A 27,653-nucleotide genomic window follows, 5' to 3' on the forward strand; every position below is an offset into this window, starting at 1 on the left:
TGTCGCAATAATTACTTATGTCTATTTAGGTTACTCACCCAATCTTGTCAATATAACAAAACTATAAACTACTGTCACAATAATTACTTATGTCTGTTTGGGTTACTCATCCAATCTTGTCAATATAACAAAACTATAAACTATTGTCATAAAAGTGGGAGGTTTTGTTTGATATAAAACCAGAATTTACCTGCTATTTTCTACCATAAAATCCCTGTACAAAGCCAGGAATAATTTGTTCTGACAGTTGATTATTTAAAGTCCAACATTTAATTTTGATAGTTTTTATGTACTTTCATTTTCTTTAATATACCTTGGAGTTCTATTCTTTTGTAAACATTTTTTATAATTAAAAAAGAACAAATATAAGTTTCATATTCTTTTATATTAAGACATAAAATGACATATAAAAATAAAATTGTCTAAAATTATTATCACAGTTGAATTACAATAAATCTATAATGCAAAAAAATCTATGTAAAACTGATTCCTTAAATAAAATCTATAAAAAAAATGGAATATTAATGTTAAATCAGAAGGGTTTCAAAGTTAATTGCCATGACAGTTTCTAAGGTAACCAGTACATGTATTACTGTTACTATCACAACTTTAATAACTGTTACTAAGGCAACTGCAATAACTGTTACTAAGGCAACAATGATAACTGTTACTAAGGCAACACTGATAACTGTTACTAAGGCAACACAGATCACTCTTATTGTAATATTTTTCTTAATAACAACATAAATTAGAACAGTAAGTGAATTAGAATGTCTAAATGATAAAACCATTAGGCACAAACAAATATTATTCAATACATTTATCATTATTTCAAATACTGTGGATTCATTAATATTCGTTGCCATTGGAAACCAATTTTCCATGGATTTCGTGGGTACAGGAGAACCAAATATTTAAATGTTCAACGAATTACAAATTTTCTAAAGGAACGAGTGTAGACTTTGCCAAAACCACAAAATTAAATATTCAATAAGTTTTCCTCAAACCACAAAAATTGGTATCCACGAAGATAAATGAATCCACAGTAAAGAAAACTACGCCAATTTGGAAAGACTAGTATATCATAGATACTCTTCAAACATTTCACCCAAATGCCATAAAACAGACAAATTTCTGTATCACTTTGTTCAAGATGTGGTATGATTGCAAATTCGACAACTCTCCACAAGTTACCAAATGACAAAGAAATTAACAACTATAGGTCACCTTACAGCCTTCAACAATGAGCAAAGCCCATACCGCATAGTCAGCTATAAGAGCCCCTTAAGAGACACTTATAAACATTACATCTAAACCACATTGTTTCAATTAACAAGACAGCTAAACCGCATTGTATTCAATAAACAAACATTAAAAACTTTACTAAAACAATTCGTCTTCGTCGTTTCCATCTAACACTGTCTGTTCTATTTCTCCTAACAGTTCTTTTCTCATTTCTTCTATTTCCTGTCTTGACTCTGGAATTATGGGATCAGCGAGAATAAAATCGTCCTCATCATCGACATGATAATCTAGTTTCCCCGACCCTTGATATGCCAGTTCTGCTTCTTCTTGAGTGATTGGTGCACTAGAACGTCTATATTTTAATGTCTTGATTGATTTTTCTTCAGGTGTCAGAATTTCTCCAGGTGTAAAACTGACGTCAGCTTTATGCTTAGATTTTAACATGCTCTGTAAAATGTTTAAAAGTAAGATATAGACATACTGTTATATTCTCTTAAATCAGAAGAGGTGGAACATAAGCCAAAGACAAACCAAACACACCATGGCAAAAAAAAAAATTGCATGGAATAAAACTAAATAATTTTTAGAAAACACTACATAGAAAACTGAAGACTGAGCAACACAAACCCCATTAATCAGTGATCTATGGTAAACAGATCTAGCTCCACATGTGACACCAATAAATTGGCTAATGGTAGGTTTAACATTGGGTTCAGTAATATTGTCAAGGTAGTGACATAACTAGACATTGACCTTCAGATGTCTTGTGGACTTGTTTTGTGTATTTAGTTTCCTGTTTTTGACCTTCAGTCATTGTTTGAAATTAATATTTAACCAAGGGAGAAAACTGCTTATTTTGTATAATCTAAAAGTCTCTTGCTTTTTATAAGATATTAATGCATTTATAATAAATAATTATACTCTCTTCAATCATTCCACATCTTCTTATTTTTATATAATAAAACATTTACTCATTTCATAATAATGTTTGTTGATTTCATGGGTAAATTTTAAAAGGCTTGTTTATGTTCCGGACCATATGAGTATTTGGACCATACGCGTATGGTCATGATATACTCATATGGTCCGACCATACGCGTATGGTCCGACCGTACGCGTATGGTCGGGGTAATTAATAACTTTAAATACGTCTCAGCTCTTCATATGGTATGACTGTTCATTAAAAAGACGCTATCATATATACGGGTAATTTTATATTGATTTATATAATCGTAACAAAAAGATTAGCTAAAAAATTTAGAAGTTTTAAATAGTTAATTTCATTTACTTGTCAAAACTATAATTAACACATTTTATACCAATGGTCATTGCCAATGGTCATTATCGATGGTAATTACCGATTTGTTATAACGAGTGAATGGCAATATGTCGACTTAAAAAAATATTTCAAAAAATTTCTTAATGAACTGTTACACATGAAGTCAATTGAAAGTAACACATTTTATGGTGTATTGCAGTCGTGTTACCATATTTGAGATCTAGACCTTCTTAAAACATCGTAGATATATCGGAATGGCACAAGACCTCAGTATCACTGTACGCAGCTGCAAAAAGGCTAACTTTTCATTTGCAAACAAAAGATGTAAATGCAAAGGATCGTGCACAACAAAGACTAGTAAATGCAAAAAAGCTATGATACCGTGTGGAAGTAACTATCACCTCAAGCCTAAATGCAAGAATGTAATTAGCGATGAAAACTAACTAGGGCATCAATATTTAAGTTTTACGTAGTCTTTGAATTATAAAAATTAATACATTTCATGTAACCATCATTGCTATTTTAGATAGTTTTTGTATTGATACGTTTATAATGTAATTTGAAAAAAAATACCTATATGGTCCAAATACTCATATGGTCCGGCCCGTTAATAATCAAACGAGTATTATACTCATATGGTCCGACCATACGCGTACGGTCGGACCATATGAGTATACGCATATGGTCATGACCATACGCGTATGGTCCAAATACTCATATGGTCCGGAACATTTACAAATCACTGTAAAACCACAAGATCAAATTTCAAGGAAAAATACAATTTTTCCTCTACACTTGAAATTTAGTACCCATAAAAATAAATGAATCCAATGTAATCCATAGACTTTACTTACATGCATGACTTCTTTAGCAGACGAGACCCTGACAACTCTCTAGACTTTACTTACATGCATGACTTCTTTAGCAGACGACACTCTGACAACTCTCTAGACTTTACTTACATGCATGACTTCTTTAGCAGACGACACTCTGACAACTCTCTAGACTTTACTTACATGCATGACTTCTTTAGCAAATGACACTCTGACAACTCTCTAGACTTTACTTACATGCATGACTTCTTTAGCAGACGACACTCTGACAACTCTCTAGACTTTACTTACATGCATGACTTCTTTAGCAGACGACACTCTGACAACTCTCTAGACTTTACTTACATGCATGACTTCTTTAGCAGATGACACTCTGACAACTCTCTACACTTTACTTACATGCATGACTTCTTTAGCAGATGACACCCTGACAACTCTCTAGACTTTACTTACATGCATGACTTCTTTAGCAGACATGACTCTGACAACTTTCTAGACTTTACTTACATGCATGACTTCTTTAGCAGATGACACTCTGACAACTCTCTCCTCATCAGCTGATACTTTCTCGTCGTATAATTCTCCACATTTCTTAACATATAATCTCCTGTAAAACATTGTAAATCAATTATACATATATGGCTAACGATACATTTTTATCTGCAAAAAAGAATGTGTCCATAGTACACGGATGCCCTACTCACACTATTATTTTCTATGTTCAGTGGACCGTGAAATTTAGGTCAAAAATAAATCTAATTTGACATTAAAATTAGAAATATCATATCATAGGGAACATTTGTATTAAGTTTCAAATTGATTGAATTTCAACTTCATAAAAAAATAACTTGACTATAAACTTTAACCTGAAGCGGGATAGACAGACAAATGGACAAACAAACAAACGAATAAACGCACGAATAATACAAGAAAAATACAATCCCCTCTACATCTATCAACCTAAAAAATGTTTTCTTCAAATGACAATACACTCATTTTATCTATGTAATCATCCAATCTATCTAATCCATGTATAAATAAACTTAAACTGACAACATGCTGCTGTTAGGACTCATCCAGGAAGTGATTACCAGGTGTCTTGATTGAATGTTTAACACTATTTTCAGGTCTATTGGCTATCTCGTGTGCTGTTAGGACTCGTCCAGAAAGGGATTACCAGGTGCCTGACAACATGCTGTTAGGACTGGTCCAGAAAGTGATTACCAGGTGTCTTGATTGAATGTTTAACACTATTTTCAGGTCTATTGGCTATCTCGTGTGCTGTTAGGACTCGTCCAGAAAGGGATTACCAGGTGCCTGACAACATGCTGTTAGGACTGGTCCAGAAAGTGATTACCAGGTGTCTTGATTGAATGTTTAACACTATTTTCAGGCCTATTGGCTATCTCGTGGCAGTCAGTTTTTATTAGTAGATGATACTGTAGTGCCAAACACCTTCTTCGAACAAACTGACAATCATATTCGATTAAGATCAGACTCAAACACACCTGCCATGTGTGGAGTTTGAACTCGCAACCTTACTGTAGACAGGCTACAAATATACTGTGAAAGTACTATTATTCGTGGGGTACCAATTTTCGTGGATTTCGTGGTTGATGAAAACCACGAATTTAAGTATCCAACGAAATGCTTTTTTCACTCTTGATTCATTATGTAAATTCTAAAACCACGAATTCAAAAATCCACGAACCAGTAAATTTCTCACAAACCACGAAAATTGGTACCCACGAAAATAAGTACCATCACAGTAGTAGGTCAACTACTTAGACCACTCTGCCAACAGGGCCCCAGGTGCCTTTAAATGCCATTCTATAAAAATGTCTAATAGTTATTGGTCTGTGTTATCTTTTAAGTTATTTGGTTATTATTCTGATTAACGTCAGTAGTTTCAACATTAATAGTTAAGATTAGTTATAAGATCACCTAATAGAATCTATAAATTGTAAGCCATTTTCAGTCATAAATATAATACAGACATGAATATGTGACATTGGTGCACTTATATGTGATTCCATTTCCTAATATTTTTTAACAGGGCCTGTCAATGATAAAAATTGCAGATTATTTTATTGATTGGTACAGCCTTAAATATAGCCTACCGTAATTCCACATTCTTAGTCATTAGACTGTTGATTTGATCTTTATATTTGTCGTCGACTTGTTGAACTTTTTCTTCAAATTGTTCTTCAAAAGACATTAGTTTAACTTTCTGAAATTAAACAAAACCAAAAGGTTACGTGAAAGTTATGTGCCCTTGATGTGCCAAGTCCAGGTTTTCAGAGCTCTGAGTAAAAAATTGAATTTCCATTAATTTACTCATCTTGTGGCAGATATTTGTGGATTATAATAATGGTAATGACTTTGTCTCTAGAATCCATAGATTTATTTGCTGGAACCTTATAACTTGAGAAGATATATTGTGTTTTTGTGAGTAACCCGTGAGTTGTTTACATGTTTTCATAATGGCGGTAGACGCTCATAAAGCTCAAATCAAACGACACTTATCTATTCACTTCGGTATTAGTTTCACCAAGGGTATTACACATACTGATGTATTAAATGAACTAAAAACTCTGGTAGACCAAAACGAAATACAAACCATACAAATTACGGAGAAAGAATGTATAGTTACAGTACACGATCAGAACACAAAACATACATTACTCACTCGAGGGATAAACTTGAAAAACCGTTACATCAGAATGGTAGACGTAGAACAGCAAGTTACTAATGTGACTATAAAAGATGCCCCGTGTGAAATGAGTGACGTAACAATATGTGGCCATCTTTCAAAATTTGGTGATGTTGTGCAGGGGTCCCTCCGCAGAGGTCTAATTAAAGATACAAATATCGAGACCGGCACACGCTATGTGCAATTAACAAACTGTATCCCAATTATTCCAACCGCAACCAAATTCGGGAGATTTAGTGTAAGGATGTTCGCAGACAATAACAGGACAGAGTGTCCGTACTGTACGAGAACAGATCATCCTTCTTATCGATGTACAAACAAACCCTCCCGTCAAAATCAAGCGGCACGCAAATGCTATAGATGTAATAGTACCACACACACAATAAAAGATTGTCCCCACTCCGAAAAACTATGTTATCGGTGCGGGAAAGAAGGCCATATACAAAGGGATTGTCAGACTGATGACCAAGAAATGTATGGCGACTATGTACATGACATTCAGGAAGGCAGAGACGCCAATAAAAACGACTCGTTTACCGAGGATAACAACTCAGAAGAATTAATTGTTGAATTAAACAAAACAACTGAAACTGTGTTTGAACAAACAAACGCTACCCTCCCAACCTCTGAAACAGTAATATTTGGTGCATCAAATTGCAGTCGCATTAGAATTGAGGACCCAAGTATTAATAATATAGCGGTATCAGGCACCACCCTTGATCAAATAGATAAACTTGTTTGTCAATCTGACAATATAGTAAATTCTGACTATTTTGCTAATGTGATTTTATCATTAGGGACAAATGACATCAGTAAGCACAGAAGTGACACCGAGCAAATAACAGCAAACCTTACGACATGCATAGATACACTAAAAACCAAATACCCAAATGCACGCATTGGTATCTGTAGCATTCTACCCAGACGAGGTAAGGGCAGCTCTATACAAGCATTAAATACAGCAGCGAGGTCTGTCAATAGCTTTACACAAAAACTTTGTGTAAAAAGTCAAGTGCTAAAATATATTGATCTATGGGACGAATTTGCTCCAAACAAAACATCGTTCTGTGCACTGTTTGATTTGAATGACCCAAGTGGGGTTCATATCAGCAAATCCGGTATAGAATTGATGGAAAATATTTTTGAGGACTTTATAAATTCAAAGTGTGAAGGTGAATATGAAACCCCGAGTAAAAAACGTAATCGAAGTTCAAGTTCCACTCCAGGCTCAAGCGAGAAGCAAGTTACCAAGATGCCAAAATCATGTTAACTAACTGTTCACAATATATATAGTACATGATTTTTTTATTGTAGCCAAAATCTAAATTGCTATAATGCATCTGTATAATTCACGTTTGTCAACAATTTTCAAATCAATGCTATTTTTAAACAGTTTGTAAAATTCCTATGTTTATCTTTATTTACATGGACACACGTGGGCTATGTCATGAACTACGACCCTATAATGTAAAATTGATTAATATTTCAATGAATTGTTGTAACTTGTGTATGTTCACTAACGTTACTTACACGATGAAACTGCAAATGTGTTGTCAAAAACATGAAAAAGTAAAGTATACAACATGTTTACTTTCAGTTTTGATCGAAGAAAACAAAATTTCAATGATTATTTTTAGTAACCCATGTGGGTTTCGGCCTAGTTCACAAGTTGGAAAAATGAATAAAGTGGTTTACTTAATTATAGTTGAAATAACGGTTACGGGTGTATGCTCGATCACCCCAGTCAACTGTGACGGTGTCATATCTAAGAAGAGAATTTTACGATTGTAAATTTGTTGAGACTTTCTATTCATATATTTGTGTATAAATATTTTTTATATATATATTATATAGCACGTAAAATGAATGAACAAAAGAAAGCATTATTTCACTATATAACTTTGTATTATGTCTATATCTATTGTTAGTTTAAATGTCAATGGTATGGTAGACAATAAAAAACGAAATGCCGTTTTTTATTGGTGTAAAAAGAAAAACATTGATGTAATATGCTTACAAGAAACACATAGCTCTAGCAATGTCGAAACGAAATGGAAAAATGAATGGAAGGGGGAGAGTTTTTGGAATCATGGATCAAGTAATTCAAAAGGGGTAGCTATTCTTTTTTCTTTAAAATTTAAATTTGAAATTACTGAAACCGGACGGGATAGTATTGGTAGAACAATTTCGGTGCAGGTTAAAACCCCAGGTAATAACGGGATTTTTATTTACAATATTTATGCTCCTAATCTGGCGGGTGACAGAAAATCATTTTTTGAAAAAGACATACTTATTGATAACAATAATAGAAATATCGTTCTTGGAGATTTTAATTGTGCTCTTATTAAAAATTTAGATCGAAAACCAGTGCCTTTACGAGACGACATAGGATCACATGAATTAAAAACTTTTGTTGAACATAATGAGTTAATAGACATGTGGAGAAAACGATACCCTAACGAAAAACAATATACTTTTTGCCGGGGTAATTCAAGGTCACGAATTGATTATATATTTATTAGTAGTGAGCTTCAATATAAATCACAACAGGTAAAATTAGTTTATTTTCCGTTCAGTGACCATGACGGTGTGTTCATGAAATTAAAAACGAATGAACCAGAACGCGGTCCCGGAACGTGGAAAATGAACTCATCAGTTATTCAATCGGATTTATTTAGAAATACGTTCGAAAGCTTTTGGGGGAACTGGAAATTAAAAAAAAATCATTTCGAAAATAATCTAGAATGGTGGGAGGAAACTAAGATAAAGATAAAAAGTATAACTATAGAAGTTGCAAAGCAATTAAACATAACAGAAAAACAAATAAGGGAGTGGGAAAAAAGGTTAGATAATAATACGGGAACCCATCCTATCAATAATGAAAACGAATTAAATAATTTGAAAGTAAAAATTAAAGATTATTATGCCCAAAAAGCCGAGGCAGTCAGAATTAGGTCTAAGGTTAACTGGTACGAGAAAGGCGAAAAATCAACAGGGTACTTCTTTAAACTCGAAAAAAAGAGGGGTGCTGAAAAATTATGGACTAGAATAAAAGGTTCAGACGGAAGGTATAAGGACGATATAGAATCTATTTTAGAAGAACAAGTGTCTTTTTACAAACAATTATTTACATCCGAGGGTTGGGATAGGGATGCTGCAGAAAATCTATTACAAAATATAGATCATAAACTAAGTGAGGAAAATAAAAAAAATATGTGAAATGGAAATATCTTTAGATGAAATATTAGTAAGGCCGTTAAAATTTTGAAACTTGATAAATCTCCTGGGGAAGACGGAATTGTGAATGAATTTTACAAAACGTATTGGTATTTGATAAGTGACGACTTCGGGGCGGTTATTAAGGAAATTTTTGACAACAATTTGCTCTGTGAATCTCAATACAGAGGTATGATAACGCTTATGTTTAAGTCTGGGTAGAGAGAAGACATAAAAAATTGGCGTCCTATAACGCTCTTGAACACGGACTATAAAATTATTTCCAAAGTACTCGCGGAAAGGTTAAAAAATGTATTACCGCAAATAATTGATTTCGATCAAAAAGGGTTTGTCAAAGGGCGCAACATTTTTCAAGGCAATAGATTATTACAAGATGTTATAGATTTTTGTGAATTAGAAGATGAGGAGGGTGCGATATTATTTTTAGATCAACAAAAAGCATTTGATAGGGCGGAATGGGAATGGATCGATTTTTGCTTATTAAAATTTGGGTTTGGGGAAAAATTCAGGAGTTGGGTAAAAATGCTTTTCATTAACGCTAAGACGTGCATTCATACGAATGGGTTTACTTCTAGATTCGTAGGCATAACCCGTTCAATTCGTCAAGGATGCCCAATAGCCCCGATGTTATATATCCTGCAAGCAGAACCACTTGCAGCATCAATTAGAAACAATCCTAATATAAAAGGAATAAAACTTCCTACTAGAACTGGGGACTTTATTGAAACAAAGCTAAATATGTTTGCTGACGATACTCAACTCTTTAATAAAAGCGAGGAGTCTATCGAAGAAACATTTAAAACTTTAAAACTGTACGAAAATGCTTCGGGGGCTAAAATGAATATGGATAAGACTGTTGGCATGTATTTAGGCAAGTGGCGAAATAAAAAACCAAAATTTAACAAAATTAAATGGTCTAAGCGTCCTGTGAAAGCATTAGGGGTACTACATGGATACGGGGTGGACTTAGATCAAATTTGGTTAGAAAAAATAAATAAAATAAAAAGCTGTATGGAAGTTTGGAAATCAAGAGATCTCACATTTACGGGAAAAGTCTTAATTATTAAATCCTTTGTACTGTCCGTCATTGGATACGAAATTGAAATGAGAGGTACCCCGGATATATACGAAAAACAAATAAATAATATTATATGGTCCTTTATATGGGATGGGAAAACAAACCAAGTCGCTAGAACAGTGTGCTGTTTACCGAAAGAAAAAGGGGGGATAGGAATGATAAACTTAAGGGACTTTATTAAATCAAAACAAGTGAAAAGTATGTACAGTATTGTCAACTCAAAAACACAAAAATGGAATGCAATAGGAAAATATTGGTTAACGTCACTAGACGAAAAATATGATACAGACTTTTTTATATGTTCTTGTTCGGACACTACATGTTTTAAGCAAATACAAATGTCCAAATATTATAAAGAACTTTTAATTTCCTGGACTGACTTACAGAAAATCCAAAAATCGGTCACGAAAGAGGACCTTTTAGAAGAAAATATTTTCGGCAATTGTAAATTGAAGTTCAAGGGACATGCATTATATTATGCAAATTTTGCCTCCAGTGGAATAAAAAAAATTAAAGATATATGGGACTTAAACAATAAATCCTTTAAAACATCCCTTGATATTTTTAACAGTCTTAAAGATAAAAGGAATTGGATTGCACAATATAGCCGCATTAAATCTTCGTTAACACCTCAACAAATTGACGTTTTAAAAACAGACTCTAGTATACATAGTCATTCTGATGGACCTATAAAAATAATAAATTCTTGTCAATTTATAAAAAATGGAGTTGTCGTTGATGCCAAAAAATTATGCCTTAAAGATATTAGATACTTTTATGAGAATAAAACAGCTCCAAATAGTCAGTTGAAGTGGAATTTACATTTTGGGAATGAACTACCATGCATGGGATTACATTTGGGAAACTTTGAATAAGAATTTAGCTAACAGGAAAATTAAACAATTTCAATGGAAGTTACTACATAATATAATTTACACTGAAGAAAAGTTACAAAAAATGAATCGCTCAAACGGGAAGTGTCACTTTTGCAATGAAAAAGAATCACTATTTCATCTTTTTATTTATTGTAAACTGGTGGAAGACGTTTGGCGGGAAATTTTTGAGAAAATAAGGGAATTTTGTTCAAAATTAAATATCCAAAAATTACAAAAATCGGAAACAAGTATAATTTTTGGGGTCATTAATGCAGATGCATCTTATACCCAAATTTTAGATACGGTTCTTTTAATCACGAAATGGGTTATCTGGAAAACTAGAAATATCGCAAAATATCAAAAGAAAGGGATAAGTAAATTGGTGATTTTAAATATGATAAAACATGAAATGCAATTTCTGCTCAAATATTTTAAACCGAATACGAAAATCGAAGCCTATTCTACTATGTGTGACATTTTTTGTATATAAATATATATTTTGCATGGTCAGGTCAGTTCAATGACCTCTTTGATACTGATTGAATAATAATATGTACACTGCTCGCAACTCCCTACATGTAATTTCTGTTGTGTATATATTCATGTATATCATCTAATTGTAACAAGACATGTTGTATCAACAGGTTCATATTATAAACAAATATTTACTCACCATATCTTTGATATTAATCCTTATTGGGAATCAAAATCATTAATCCATTTTTTTTATGAATGAACTACACATCCCTTTAACAAATCGCACGTGGTAAATGATCACTCGACCAGAAATTTAATGTAATCGAAATTAACATAACAAAAGACTTGATGTACGATAAAATTGAAACTGTTTAATAAATACAGGTAGCCTTTGTGAGAAATAAATGACGATAAAAAACAAACTTTATTCAAATAATTATATATGGTGAGATGTATAGATATATAGATCGATATTGATTGCAGGTACATGTACATTTGTACAAGGATAGATAATATTTATAAAGGTTGATGTTAATAATTTATAGTGGGAGTTTTTTTCTCATTTGCTTTTCCCCGACAAATGAGACTGTAAAAATTGGGGCCCCCTTAGTTGCTTCCCTGGGCAACTGAGGGTTGATGTAACAGGTGATTGTTAATAAAATATGTTTAATATTAAAAAAAAAAAAAAAAAAAAAAAAAAAAAAAAAAAAAAAAAAAAAAACCCAAAAGGTTATGTTTGCATTATTGTGAAGAAAAACAAATATATTAAATCTTTAAATGATACAAAACAACATTCTGGCCTTTGTTAGTCTTGTATTATTTTAATTTTAGTTTCTTGTGTACAATTTGGAAATTAGTTTGGCGTTCATTATCACTGAACTAGTGTATATTTGTTTAGGTGCCAGTTGAAGGACGCCTCCAGGTGCGGGAATTTCTCCCTACATTGAAGACTTGTTGGTGACCTTTTGCTGTTGTTTTTTTCTATGGTCGGGTTGTTGTCTCTTTGGCACATTCCCCATTTCCATTCTCAATTTTATTCTGATTCTTCTCTTATTTTCTAACTTTAACATTTGTGTAATTCCTTTGTTTAAAAATTTGTAAGGGTTCCGCGGAACCCAGTGTCTCGCCTATTTTTGCTGTAAATCGCAGACTCAACAACAATGAGGAAAAAAATCAATAAAATATTCCTCTTGTTACTATTTTATGATTGTAAGAAAATCTAAGTCCATTTAAAAGTAAATTACAGAAAAAACGGAGTAATCTTTTTACAAACTTTACTTCTGGATACAATCTTATGATCATAAATAAGCTTCTGTCCAAGTTTGGTACAAACCCAGGATAGTTTAAGAAAGTTATTAAAATTTTAAAAACTTTAAACACAGAGTGAATGTAATGGTTCCCCGCAGAAAATCTAAGTCCATTTAAAAGTAAAATATGGAAAAAATGGATTTATTTATTTACAAAATTTACTTCTGGATACTATCTTATGATCATAAACAAGCTTCTGTCCAAGTTTGGTACAAACCCAGGAGAGTTTAAGAAAGTTATTAAAATTCTAAAAACTTTAACCACAGAGTGAATGTAATGTTTCCCCGCAGAAAAAACTAAGTCCATTTATAGTAAAATACGGAAAAAATGGAATTTTATTTTTACAAAATTTACTTCTGGATACTATCTTATGATCATAAACAAGCTTCTGTCAAAGTTTGGTAGAAATCCAGTATAGTTTAAGAAAGTTATTAAAATTTCAAAAACTTTAACCACAGAGTGAATATTTGTTGACGCCGCCGACGACGCCGACGACGACGGAATGTAGGATCGCTTAGTCTCGCTTTTTCGACTAAAGTCGAAGGCTCGACAATAAGGAGATATTTGTTTATAAAGTAAAGCAACAAGATTTTATAGATTAAGAAGGTAAGATTTAAGATAACAAACAAAACTGAGGGAATTTAACAATCCCCTGAGGGAGCCAAATCTTCCATACCAAACTCTATATATATTTTTTCTGGTCACATGTACAACATAAAATGCTTAACCTTCCTCATCCTAATTGTTCTTTAGTTTTCTAATCAGCATTTTTTAGAATGTTTTTTTTAAATTATTTTTCTACCAAGTTATTGATAGCTTTCCTTTGACTTATGATTTTAATGCCCAATTCGTTGGGACCTTCCACCTTTTTGTTTATAATTATAATATCATTAATTATTTCGCTCATTTATTATTGTGAATTTTTAAAACTGTGCAAAATGTGAGATTAAAAATTTGTAAGGGTTCCACGGAACCCAGTGTCTCGCCTACTTTTGCTGTAAATCGCAGGCTCAACAAAAGTGAGGAAAAAAATCAATAAAAATATTCCTCTTTATACTATCTTTTGATTGTAAGAAGCTTCTGTCCAAGTTTGGTAAAAATCCAGGATATTTTTTGAATCTAATAAACGTTTTAAAAACTTTAACTGCAGACTGTAAGTAATGTTAACTGGAAGAAGTCCATTTATAAGTTAAATACGGAAAAAGTGGATTTATTTTTTTACAAAATTTACTTCTGGATACTATCTTATGATCATAAACAAGCTTCTGTCCAAGTTTGGTACAAACCAAGGATAGTTTAAGAAAGTTATTAAGATTTTAAAAACTTTAACCACAGAGTGAATGTAATGTTTCCCCGCAGAAAAACTAAGTCCATTTAAAAGTAAAATACGGAAAAAATGGAATTTAATTTTTACAAAATTTACTTCTGGATACTATCCTATGATCATAAACAAGCTTCTTTCCAAGCTTGGTAGAAATCCAGTATAGTTTAAGAAAATATTAAAATTTCAAAAACTTTACCACAGAGTGAATATTTGTGGACACCGCTGCCGCCGACGGAATGTAGGATCGCTTAGTCTCGCTTTTTCGACTAAAGTCGAAGGCTGGACAATAAATGCAATTTTAGGAGAATCTGCATACAAAAAAATGTATCAGATGTCAAATAAACTCATCATAGATACCAGGACTAAATTTAAATGTGAGTTCTCATTATTGCAACTTTCATCCAGTTGCATTATTGGTGTACATAAAAACCTGACAATAATTTTTGAATTTACAGTTACATAACAACTTACTGTATCTGCTAAATCTCTAGTTGTTGTTGCTAATAATTTACAGGTCTCATTATAACTGTTCTTAACTTCTTCCAATTCGCTTTTTACTTCCTGAATAAAATGAAAGGTGAATTATTGATTTTAGAGTCAACAGTTTTAAAATTGTGATTTTATGTATTTATACAAGGTTAAGGCTACATATACCATGTCATAAAATAAGATGAATGTGAATAAATAAAATGTTCTAAACATAATTGAGGTAAAATTGTAAAAAGAGATTGTGTCCCCAGTACACTGATGCTCCATCTGCACTATCATTTTCTATGTTCAGTGGACCATGAAAATGTGGTAATCTCTTTAATTTGGTATTAAAATTAGAAAGATCATCTAATAGAGAATATGTAGACTAAGTTTCAAGTTGATTGAACTTAAACTTCATCAAAAACTCAACCAAAAACTTTAACCTAAAGCAGGACAGACGGACGAACGGAAGAATGGACAGATGAACAGACGAACAGACGGATGCACAGACAAGAAAACATAATGCCCATAAATGGGGCATAAAAAAATGTATTGAACCATAAAATGTGTTTTTCTGTTTGAATTGTTTCAACTTCTTCATATATCATGGCCTTTTAAAGCTGACTGTTGGTATATTTTCCCACATTGTTGAAGGCTGTTAGGTTGCCTATAATTACCTACAAAGACTTCATTTAAACCTGTTTATTGCTTGACTTTTTATATTTATGAATTTGGTGTTGATAGTCTGACAACTGTTAACTTTTCTGGTCTTTTTATTGGATTGTTGTTTCACTGACCTTTATCCTTCATCTATTTTTATTTTTATAGCTAACTAGAACACACTCGTGATATCGCGGGTCCGTGACTAAATTAAGGTATATAACTATGCGTAAGCCTTATTTCAGTATTGGTATTGTCATCTGATAAAGTCATGCCGATTATAAAGCTGAATTATTTGATTCGCTGTTTAACGTCATGCCCGCTAACAAATTGAAAACTGTTCCTATACGCCTTATTTTAAGTCCAGATTTTTAGTCTTCGTATAGATGTTATCTTAGAAAGTCTTACTGATTAAAATACTACAATAGGGAACAATTTGACAATGATTGAATTTAGTAGTCTCAACCCTGTGATTATGAACCGTGTATATAGCAAAATCCTAAATACACCGTTTGGTGGTGCGCCTGTCAGATATGGAACGTACAGATAAGGTAATAGGTAACAGGTGAATATACTATTGGTATCGGTATCGGATTCGACCCGGAACTTGATAATTATTGGCAATATTAATTATGTGGAAAACAAATGGGTCTGGAGAGTTGTAATTTTTAATCTACACCATTGTCCTATATAAGCTATATATAAAGTTAAATTCTTTGATTTGTCGTTTTTACCCGATGACGGCTGACAAATTGGACATCGTTATTTTAGTATTATAGATATGGCTTCATTTTTCTGACCCATTTTTCTTAACCTCGACTGAAAAATTCTTTCAGTTAAGCCATTTTTCTTTAACCTATAATCTTCAAGATTAGAAGAAAAACTTACCTTTAACTCTGCTGTTGTCCTTTTTAACCTTTCTAGATCAGCAGCAACATTAGAAAATCTTCTGACTAGTGCCTGTAAAGATACCAATCTTACATCAATATTCTATACACATGTGTTTCTAAGTATAACATTCACAGAGCCCGTCTTATTCAAAAAGAGAGGGGAAAGATATCAAAAAGGGGAGGTGGGGGTGGGGGTTAAATTCATAAGTCAAAAACAAACTGATTTAATGGGACAATTCTAGTATATAATCTCAGTAAATTTCAGCAGTAAGTTCTGATATAAAAGTTAATAACAGAGTACTGTTCCCCCTTTTTCTTGATTATCAAAATTTATTCTGAGATTTGGTAGAGGACTGACAGCCTTGTTGGAGATTTGTAGGGGTCTAGGGACAAGTAAGCACAGTCCTTAAAGAAAACATGGAAATTGTAAATTACATGACAGATAAACCATACATCATTTGGGGGAATGAAGGAGGATGTTGAGGGTTTAGTGAAGAGGAGAAAAAAAGATTATGATAAGGATTTAATCATTGAACTTATAATCTGATTGGAGTCATCCTTTGGTGGTTATGTCTATTTGTTTGATACTTTTCATACTTTAATCTAAGTGAAAATGCTATATTTTATTATCTAATCATACTTCTGAGTTTTGTTGCATGCGTAAACACCTATTGATTTTGTGACAGATTGATAATTTTTGTATAAAAATAAGACAAAAATAAATTATGTAGATTCACAGCCTAGATTGTCTATATTCATTATTATAGTTATAATTATTGATTTTGTGACGACTGTTTTTATCTAATTATAATAAATTATGTTACATACATCAAGTTCTTTTTTATGATCTTTGCGTAGATTGTCTATATTTTTCTGATGGTCTTTCTGGACATTTATCCTCTCAGAATTTTTCTCTTGTATAAACTTAGTTCCTGAAAAAATACAATTACATAAATAGTTATTGAAAACAAATATGATAATATTTTGTAAGTTAGGTTTATGTATTTTACTAAAACATCAAAGAATCTTCAAAAATAAAGGGGAGAATGTGTCCATGGGACATAGATGATGCCCCTGCTTGCATGTTATAAAGGGAAATAATGTCAATATATATAAACAATTCACCAAAGTTTCAGGTAAATTGTTCAAAGGTATTTTGAGTTATCATATCATAGTCATAAAACTGGAAAATCACCTATTTGTTAGGAATAAAATCTCAATTTCTGGAAACATCAAATCCAAAATTTATAAAACTCAAAATAGCTTACGTCAACAGATTTGAACTTGTCATCAAAGATTCATGAAAATTTAAGAAGCTTTTTTTTCTCGAGATATTGTCCAAAGTATGGACAATGAATGGATGTACAATAGTATACAATAAAACGTCCTTCAAACTTTTCCTTTTTTTTGCAGGTAGAACAAAATCACCAAAATAAATTCTGCCAAATTAAAAGTTTACATGCAAAGGTATTGATAAAAGTTTTGAATTCTTCAAAATAATATCCCACCAACATATTTCGTATACATTAACCAATGAAAATCGCGAAATTTTACACCCGCGAAAATAACCATCTATACAATAGCCCACAGTTTTAGCGTTGAGGTATAAAAGTATTCTTACTCAGTTCGTGCATTGCTGTCTGTTTATTCTCCTCCATTAACATAGTCATGTCATGTTCCCGTTTTTTCCATTTCTCATCCTGGTCAAGATGGACGGTGGTTTTATATGAGGCAAATGAACCTTGCAAAAATTCTATTTCTTTTCTCATTTTTTCTGAAATAAAAACAAACTAAAAATAAAAAGTTTTATCTAGATAATAAAATAGTGCCGCCCGATTCAAGTAAAATAAAAATAAAAACGGCAATATATTATATATAGATATTAGAAGATTTATTAGTATGTTAAACTTTTTAAGATATAGGAAGATGTGGTATGAGTGCCAATGAGACAACTCTACATCAGAGTCACAATATGTAAAAATAAACCATTATAGATCAAAGTACAGCTTTCAACAAGAAGTTGTTTGCTCACACCAAACAACAGCAAGCTATAAAGGCCTTAAAATGACTAGTGTAAAACTATTCAAACAGGAAAATATGTAAATAGTTCTGTATTCATTGATTTCTTTTTAAACTCCACAATCACAGATTGGAATATGGAATGCCAAATATGGAGCAGTAAAAGTTTTTATTTGCATATATATGATTGTATTTTAATTTTGTCTTTCTTTTTGTCCTGAAATTGTCAGTTATTTTGACAACTGCATTAAAAATGACAAATTAATATCATCCTTTTCATGTTTTATAAACTTCAGGAGTAAAGGTGGCACTGAACCAAAAGGGATATATAGGGATCCACCTGGGAAAAATTGACAATTGACTGTTATTTGTTCAAAAAATAAAATCAGTCTACAAATTTCCTTGTCTTTCTATTTTCCATTTCTAAAAGTCATTCCCTTATTGCAATGACTTTCCCACTATTTTTGCATGTGTTTACCTACAGTTATCTCCCCTTTCACAATACAATTTATTTTCTTTAGGTAGCAGGTACCAGTTTTGGTGTACCAGAACATGTGTACCAGGCAGAAATTTTGTTATAGCTAAGCATTATGGTATATAATTGCATCAAGTGGACTCAAAAAATAAATGAATGTAAATTCTAGGCTATTGTACTACTCAAGTTAGCAATGTATGGGTCCAATCGGAAGTCAAAATTGTGGTCTCCTCACTTGAAGGCATCCAATCAAAGTGGCGGAAAAATTAAGTTTTATGTACACAAAAATATCTTGAGATTTTGATGGTAAGGATAGGTTCTGACAAGGCTCTAATTCAATGAATATCATTTATCTCTTAAATTTTGCCTAAAATTCTTGTCGGCTTATAGCAGGATTCTGCAGGTGAGGATAAAATTGGTATCAGAGCATCACATTTCTTGCCTTATTTGCAATGCATTAAAACAATTTTTTAATCTCCATGCTGGACAGACACCCAAATTTAAAGGTTTTCTATATATTTACTTAAGCACGCACACATTTTAGTTACTTGAAACCATACATTTTGAATGAATTTTGGAGAAAATAAATCATAAATCCATGAAATTCTAAAAATTTATTGTAAATAACAGGTTTCTGCCATCTTTAATACCTTTATGCAGATCACATTTTTTTATATCTCCCTTTTTACAAAATTTTTTATTTTCTTTATGATTATGCAGATCCCATTTTTTTCTGTTTTCCTACAACAACGGTTCAGTTTACTGGTTTTTAATTTAACAATTTTCTTCCCCTATTATTAAAACTTTACCTATATCTTTATCTTTAGCAGTTTGCATTTGAGTTTTGTCAGCTTCCAGCTGATTTCTTAGTTTGTCCATCTCGTCTTCATGATCTTCCTCTAAATCTCTGAAAGGAGAAAATAGTTTACAAATTATTTCAGGAAAAAAACCCAAATAATATACTGTATTTTTTTTTCTTTTCCATTGTTGAAGGTTTCTTTGGAAACCAAAAATCTATCTTGCTTCTGATTTTGGATGCTCATATTTCAGTGAAACTTTCATTACCGAACAAATAACAATCATTAGAAAAATAACTAATGAATTGTGTCAGCAGCTATGTATTAAGAGAGTGATGGAAGTAGTCTCCTTTTTTATTCTATAGACTTTGAGACCAGTTTAAGATTTGAAAGAACAGTATTGATCAAATTTGGAAATGTGTGTGTGTGTCTCTTGGATCATGTATACATGTACATATTTTCCTGAGAGGATGAATGGAGAACCTATAAATGGTATATATACTTTTATTGAAACAAGAAATTTCTTGGTTTTTCTTAAATGGAAGGTTTTACAGACAACATAAGAAGAAGTACCCTTACCAATAATAGCTAACTTCTACGTTATTTAGATGTATTATGATTATTAATATGAACGCTGCCAGACTGACATAAGTGTTGGATATTAAATGTGACATTCTGACACAAGGCCAACTATTGCTCTCTCTTTAATGATGTTCAGTGGGTGGCTCTTACAGGAACCTGATGTTCAGTGGGTGTCTCTTACAGGAACCTGATGTTCAGTGGGTGTCTCTTACAGGAACCTGATGTTCAGTGGGTGTCTCTTACAGGATCCTGATGTTCAGTGGGTGTCTCTTACAGGAACATGATGTTCAGTGGGTGTCTCTTACAGGAACCTGATGTTCAGTGGGTGTCTCTTACAGGAACCTGATGTTCAGTGGTTGTCTCTTACAGGAACCTGATGTTCAGTGGGTGTCTCTTACAGGAACCTGATGTTCAGTGGGTGTCTCTTACAGGAACCTGATGTTCAGTGGGTGTCTCTTACAGGAACCTGATGTTCAGTGGGTGTCTCTTAAAGGAACCTGATGTTCAGTGGGTGTCTCTTACAGGAACCTGTTGTTCAGTGGGTGTCTCCTACAGGAACCAGATGTTCAGTGGGTGTCTCTTACAGGAACTTGATGTTCAGTGGGTGTCTCTTACAGGAACCTGATGTTCAGTGGTTGTCGTCTGTTTATGTGGTTCATAAGTGTTTCTCGTTTCTTGTTTTTTATATAGATTAGATTGTTAGTTTTCACGTTTGAATGGTTTTACACAAGTAATTTTTGGGGCCTTTTACAGCTTGCTATTAGGCATGAGCCAAGGCTCCGTGTTGAAGGCTGTACCATGACATATAGTGGTTTACTTTTATATTTTGTTACTTGGATGGAGAGTTTTCTCATTGGCACTCAAACCACATCTTCCTATATCTACTAAAGAGTAAAGGCAACCATTAAAGCTACAACAAGACCACCATTTGTTTTAATGAACTTGCTTCATTTTGCTATTGACTCTATATTTTGTAGAACCTTGAGACGTAAGCTGGTTCCCACCTTGTTTGTTCTCTTTGTCTCTTGTGTAATTCATCAATCTGGTCCCTTAAAAATTCTTCTGCCTACAAAATCAGTTAGAATAATGGATAAAATAAAGTTACACCTTAAATATAAGAAATGAAAGCGCAATTTTATTGCATCTGCATTTACATATATTGCAATAGACTTGAGCTAACAAAGCCTAAGAAAATTAATGTCAAAGACTTTAAGTTACCGGTAAGTAAACAAATATATATAAATATAGTATGTTCAAGTCAAGGCTTACGTTAAAATAATAACTTCATTTTCAGTACTATGTAACTGTAAGGTTTAATATTTGTTGCTGAATCTGTGTTTCATTCAGGATGTGTTTGTACCTTTGGCAGCACAGTAGATAAAGGAAAAGATGACTTTTGTAGAGTAACTATATATCTTTTCCCTAATCCATTAAATAATTAAAGAACCTTAGAGAGCGTGCTCACATACCCCACTTCCCCACATTGTCATTGGAGAAATTAAATAAGTGTAAGAAAAGAAAATTGTATAAGAAAAAAAAATTGAATCATAATTTCCTGTCAATATGCACATCTACGTAGTATGTCCTTATTATCTACAAAGTTTCATGAAATTCTGTTGTATGTTTTCAGAGAAGTTGTGATGACGAACTGTTGCAGTAGTACATTAAAGCAAATAAGTTCAAAGGGGTGTAACTCCTGGAAAAAAATTGAATCGTAATTTCCTGTCGATATGCACATCTACGTAGTATGTCCTTATTATCTACAAAGTTTCATGAAATTCTGTTGTGTTGTTTCAGAGGAGTTGGGATGACAAGAAACAGGACTGACGGACGGACTGACGGACAGACTGGCAGACGGACGGACGGGTCAAAAACATTATACCTTAATCTCTTACTGTAGATACATTTCAATCACTATATTATACTGTAAACATGTATTTGTATTTTTTGTGTATTTCCCTATATCATAAAATGTGATAAAAAATCTACAAATAAAATTGAGAAAGGGAATGTGTCAAAGCGACAACAACCCGACCATAGAGCAGTCAACAGTCAAAGGCCACCAATGAATTGCTTTTAATACTTTTGAAGTGGAGTGCGAACAAACTTATACCACATAAAAAGTTAATTGTAAAATAAGAACTTCACAAACATATTTACTGATTTATTTTTTGTTCATTCTGAATGATTGATCCAAGATTTGTAATTGTAAAATAACTGCATGGGAATAACCCATTTTCCATCTAGGTGGCTTACCTGTCACAATATGAAAGATTTATATAAGCGCTTTGGAATATTTTAGCTAAATATCAAATGCCCAGTCAAAAATTAAGTAGTCTTGGCAACAGTGTGTTTATGCTTCCCTCCATTTTGAAATGATTTCCTAGGTGAAAGAGAGTTATCCATACCCTTTGTTTTGTCTGTTTATGGTTGAGTCTCTCCTCCTCTAAGTACAATGTCAGATCCGAAATCTGTTGCTGTAACTGTGATATCAAAGAATCTCTGAAAATAATTGAACAGTAAAATTAATAAAATTCATCTTGCAAACATTTCTCAATATGATGGTGAAATTGTATTGACCATATGTCATAACTGATTACTGTATTATTTGGCAGCCACTCTGTTCTAACAGGTCTCCGCAGTAAGTGAGGAACTCAAGAGTCTAGGTTATTTTGTAATGGTTGGATTGCTTTCTCATTGACACATACTGTGGATTCATTTATTTTTCGTGGGTACCAATTTTTGTGGATTCTGGAAAACTTGCATTTTTGATGGATATGAGATTTGGTGGTTTAGCCATATTCTGCATACACTCTGATGGTAAATTTGTACATCGTTGAAAAAATGAATTGTAGTTCACCTGTTTCCATGAAAACCACAAAAAGTGTTATTCAACGAATATTATTTAATCCACAGTACCCAACATTTCTTTTATTTCCAAAATTATGACCTTGGGATAGAAGTTTCTTCAGATTTGGAAGGAAATTGTTATATACAGCTCTGATAGCACCAACAGGTTAGCAAAGTATAGTGGTTTCATCTAACATAAAACATTTAGAGCTCTTTCAGATAAACTGGCCCTGGATTTAAGGCTGGGGAAACAGTTTATTTCATCTTTACAGTTTTTGTATAAACACGACTTTGTTAAGGTAATAATTTCTTTTAAATAACTGTATAACAAAAAGGTACAAAAAATGTATCATGGTATATTAGTTTCAGAATAATTGTTTGATAATTTTATAAGAAAACCTATGACAGACAGAGTTTAGTATGAGGTCCATTATCACTGAACTAGAAAACCTATAACAGACATTGTAATATAATTACCTTTCATTGTCAAGCTTCTTTCTGAAAAAAAGAGAAAGAGTCACGTTTAGTAACCAGTATAAATAATGTACTGCATTAAATAAAGTCCTGAAATTTTGCTTGTCAAATAAGTCATTTCTATAAAATGTATCAAAAATGTTTAAAAGTTGAGGTGGCTTGGATTACTTCTGTCATTAGATTGTAGTCTCATTGATATATACCCAATATTTCTACCCCCTCTTTATATTCATATTTAATTGAAGACAAAATCCCATCTAACTTCTTATGGCTTTGTGTGTGTAAGAAGGCACCAGGACTCCACTAACTAGTTCATTGATTAAATGATGTTTAACGTCCAGTGGCAAATATTTCATGCAAAAAAATTGTTCAGGATGTTTCAACATAAATTGAAGAATGAAATACATGTTTTATCAGATCTTAGGATTTTAAACATATATCATTTTAAAATCTTTTATGTTGTCAACATTTTTTTACAAAATGTGAAAATTGGGAAGCAGAAAAATAAATAGAGCTTTATTGGATTATACACATTAATTGGTCTAGTGTTGAGGATTATACGCTAACCTCTGGGTGACTTTTGAATGTTTTTGTTACAGGGCTGCTGTCTCATTGAATTATTTTTAAACATAACACTTATATCTTCATTTCTGTATAACAGTGTTCATGCAAATTTTTTTATGTGTATTAATATGATACCAAAGGCAATTCATGGTTCAATTTTTAGAAATGATGTTTGAGAACAATCTTAAAAAAAAAAGATTTCATAAAGATCGGCATGCAAAGAGAGAGAATATGAAAAAAAAAGCTCATGTGAATTAACTTGGTTAAAATTGTCTGTGAAAATAAAACAAAGCAAAGCAGTTTAAGATTTAGCTTTCATAAAAAGCTGACAAATTAAAAAACACAATTTTAATAAGAAACCTTATCAGTCCTTTCATAAAATAAAATTTGTTTGCTGTTTACTAAAAAGTTACAGTACAATATTTCCAATATATATGGACAATATAAGTCCATTTTCATTAATTTATGTGTTTATCAATTATGTGTCTGTACAATACAAGACCATGTGCTATTCATTGTTGGTTTTTTAGGAGTTGGGTGTTGATGAATGAAGTAGTCTCTTGTACTGTGCAATATTTATTTTTAGATTCTGTTTCTTACTCTTAATGCTATGTGCTTGTTTGTAATTGCAGAAAATAATTTCACTAGTTGGAACTAGGGAAGCTAAAACTTCTAACTCTTCCAAAGCTCTGAGTCTATACCGGTTTTGTAACCACTTAAACTTCACTTTTCTTTTACTTTTCTTGTGATGTGTTTTGAGCTGTGCATTCCTTATGATATGGTTACTTATTCAGACTGTACTTTTCTGTGATGTGTTTTAAGCGATGTGTTTTCCTTTTGATATGGTTACTATTCAGACTGTACTTTTCTGTGTCGTGTTTTGAGAGCTTCGTTTTCCTTTTGATATGGTTACTACTCAAACATTACTTTTCTGTGATGGGTTTTGTGAGCTGTTTTCCTATAAATATGGTTCTTTGATTTTTTCTTTTTCTAATCTTCTTAAAAATTTTGATGATTTAAAACCAAAATAAAATTTGTATAATCCAAGACATCTATACAATAATAAACAAAAATACAGCAAACAAAGAATATTTTACACTTGGCCTTAGATATTTCATATATTATATATTTATTATACACACTAACTAAATCACCTTTCAGATTAACAACAGCAGGCTATAAGCAAAATTGTTTTCTGATTAAATAAGACTCATAAAAAAGAAAGTTTCCATTTTAAAAGTATATATATAGATTTATAAATAGAAATATATTTAACAGCTCTACATTTTACTCAGTTGTTAAAGTCATAACCACACATCAGGGTTTGTCTTATTGTTGAAGGCTGGACGGCTGTCTATAATCGTTTACATCCACTTCGTTTGTACTTTGGTGGATAGATGTCTCATCGGCAATCATTATAATGATAATACTATATCTATTTTATATAATATGCCAGATTAAACTGGGACTGGTTGAGTATGTGTGGCAAAATTTTCCAAGAAAGATGCTAAGAAATGTAAAAATATACAATGATCACTTTAATTTAAATCAAGTACCAAGTAAGGAATATGACATTTGTTTACCATTTGTTTCGATTAGTTTGAGATTTTAATTTTGCCATTTAACATGTTTAATAAAGTACCTTCTGTTTTAAATTTTCCTTGGAGTTTTTTTGTTTGTTTTACTTTTCACTAATCTACTAAAATAGTTTACTAAAGAATGATGTTCTTTACCATATATGCTTTAGGCTTTAGGATTATTTTCATGTTTCTTTTCTTTGCTCTTTAATTGTATTTATTTGAAAATAAACTCATGATAGATACCAGGATAAAATTTTGTACGCTGATGCACATGTGGTAAAAAAAGACGCATCATTGACGCGAAAATCAAAAGAGTTGAAAAGACGAAACAAAGTATGTATTTGAAGAACATTAAGGACGAAACAGGCATACATCCTTGTAACTCATATAAATGTTTTCTTAAACAATATAATACATAATATAAAGTAATAGAGAATAGTATACTTTATATATCTATATGTCATATAGTATACACTGGTGCGAGGGCATGTGTTATCATCGTTTGTGAAGAATTTGTTAAAGTAAAAGAAAACATCAACATTTCTATAACTTACCTGGGCCCTGAACTGCATTAAAGGAAAATTATTCATTAAAAATAATTAAACATATCAAAGGGTAGATAACTCTTCCTCATAAATAATGTCTATGATGTTGTTAGTGTCTGCTTTTGACAAATATTATCTGGTAAGTATATGAGATCTAAAACAGGCAGGGTAATTCAGAGTTTGAAAAATCTTATGCATTCTGGGTAATATTATAAAAAGCATTCACAAAAAACCTTGTGAAAATTTTCAATGCCTAAATTTCATTTTAGGGTAAAAACCATAGGATTTTAACTAAAGTTGTATTGCCTTGTATTTTAAGCTTTGCACCACTAAATACATGTAAACTGTCACTAATTTAATAAATTTCCTAGCAGTGATTTTCTAAAGTAATAAAGATGATAAATAAGTTTGTAAGTTATTTAACATATAATATGCATAACAGACACTCAAAAAAATAGAATCGTTTCTTCGATGATTTACATAAGACAATTGAGAAAATTACTTAACAAACAACAACACCTATAAATCACTGTGTAGTTCATTTATGTTAACATGTTAGCAATCTTTGGTGGCATCTTAAGGAACATAATTTCTAAAGAAACTGGGCTCTCGGTTATAAAACTTTACTCAGTATTCCGAGTACAAAATAAGTGCTCGAAACACAAAATCCAGTATTTTGATTGGTTGATTCTTGAGTCCGAGTACAAAAATCGTGCTCGAAAGTTTTATGACCGCAAGGCCTGGAGTTAAATAGTATAGTAAAAATAACAAACTCTGAACTGGTACTGTATCATATATATAACACACGTATAGACAAATACAGCTGGAGCTTGTTAATACCCATGAAAAAGTCACACACCTTATCAGACTGGCCGTCAACATATTTTTCCACTGAAACATTATTGGAATTTTTGTTTGTTTGATTGTTTAGTAAAACTACAAAACTATAAAAACTAATAATTTATCAAATCATTTTTGTTAATTCTAAAGTAAATGTTTTTTTTTCTATTTTCTAAAGAATCTAATCTTTAATTTTAATAAACTAAAGAGCCTGTGTCACACACCCAGGTCTTAGCTAAATTTGGACCAGTAGTTTCAGAGTATAAGTTATTGGACAAGATAACTAAAGACAATGACAGACAACAGACGCCAAGTATTGAGAATTGCTCACACGGCCAGGTGAGCTAAGAAAGGAGAAACACTAAGAATCAAAGGTCAAATTCAAGGACAATACAATTACAATATGATAACTCACCGAACAAGTGTTTTACGCTTAGTACCAATATACGTGTATCTACTATGTAAAATAAAATACTGGTCTAGTAGGTAGGCTGAAGCTGATTATCTATTGATATATTCTTTATAGCTTAATAAAAA

At 32.0% G+C, this 27,653-nt stretch overlaps 1 protein-coding gene across 6 annotated transcripts in view; it reads right to left on the reverse strand.

The window, feature by feature from the left end:
- Positions 1–366: 366 nt before the first annotated feature.
- LOC139504461 (flagellum-associated coiled-coil domain-containing protein 1-like) overlaps positions 367–27,653 on the reverse strand; it is a 61,957-nt gene continuing 34,670 nt past the window's right edge. For 3 of the 6 annotated variants that reach the window (XM_071294556.1, XM_071294560.1, XM_071294557.1), the window contains 12 exons: positions 26,286–26,297; positions 23,591–23,611; positions 22,672–22,765; positions 21,268–21,329; positions 19,694–19,791; positions 18,012–18,164; positions 17,219–17,322; positions 16,389–16,460; positions 14,841–14,930; positions 5,478–5,587; positions 3,865–3,964; positions 367–1,692 (listed from right to left, as the gene is read on the reverse strand). In XM_071294556.1, coding sequence (XP_071150657.1) covers positions 1,384–1,692; positions 3,865–3,964; positions 5,478–5,587; positions 14,841–14,930; positions 16,389–16,460; positions 17,219–17,322; positions 18,012–18,164; positions 19,694–19,791; positions 21,268–21,329; positions 22,672–22,765; positions 23,591–23,611; positions 26,286–26,297 — 1,225 coding nt within the window. In that variant the 3' untranslated portion in view covers positions 367–1,383. The remainder of the gene's footprint in view (positions 1,693–3,864; positions 3,965–5,477; positions 5,588–14,840; positions 14,931–16,388; positions 16,461–17,218; positions 17,323–18,011; positions 18,165–19,693; positions 19,792–21,267; positions 21,330–22,671; positions 22,766–23,590; positions 23,612–26,285; positions 26,298–27,653) is intronic. The other 3 variants (XM_071294558.1, XM_071294561.1, XM_071294559.1) reach the window with 1 other exon arrangement.

Source organism: Mytilus edulis, chromosome 14 (assembly GCF_963676685.1).
Source record: "Mytilus edulis chromosome 14, xbMytEdul2.2, whole genome shotgun sequence".
In the NCBI taxonomy this organism is placed as follows: domain Eukaryota; kingdom Metazoa; phylum Mollusca; class Bivalvia; order Mytilida; family Mytilidae; genus Mytilus; species Mytilus edulis.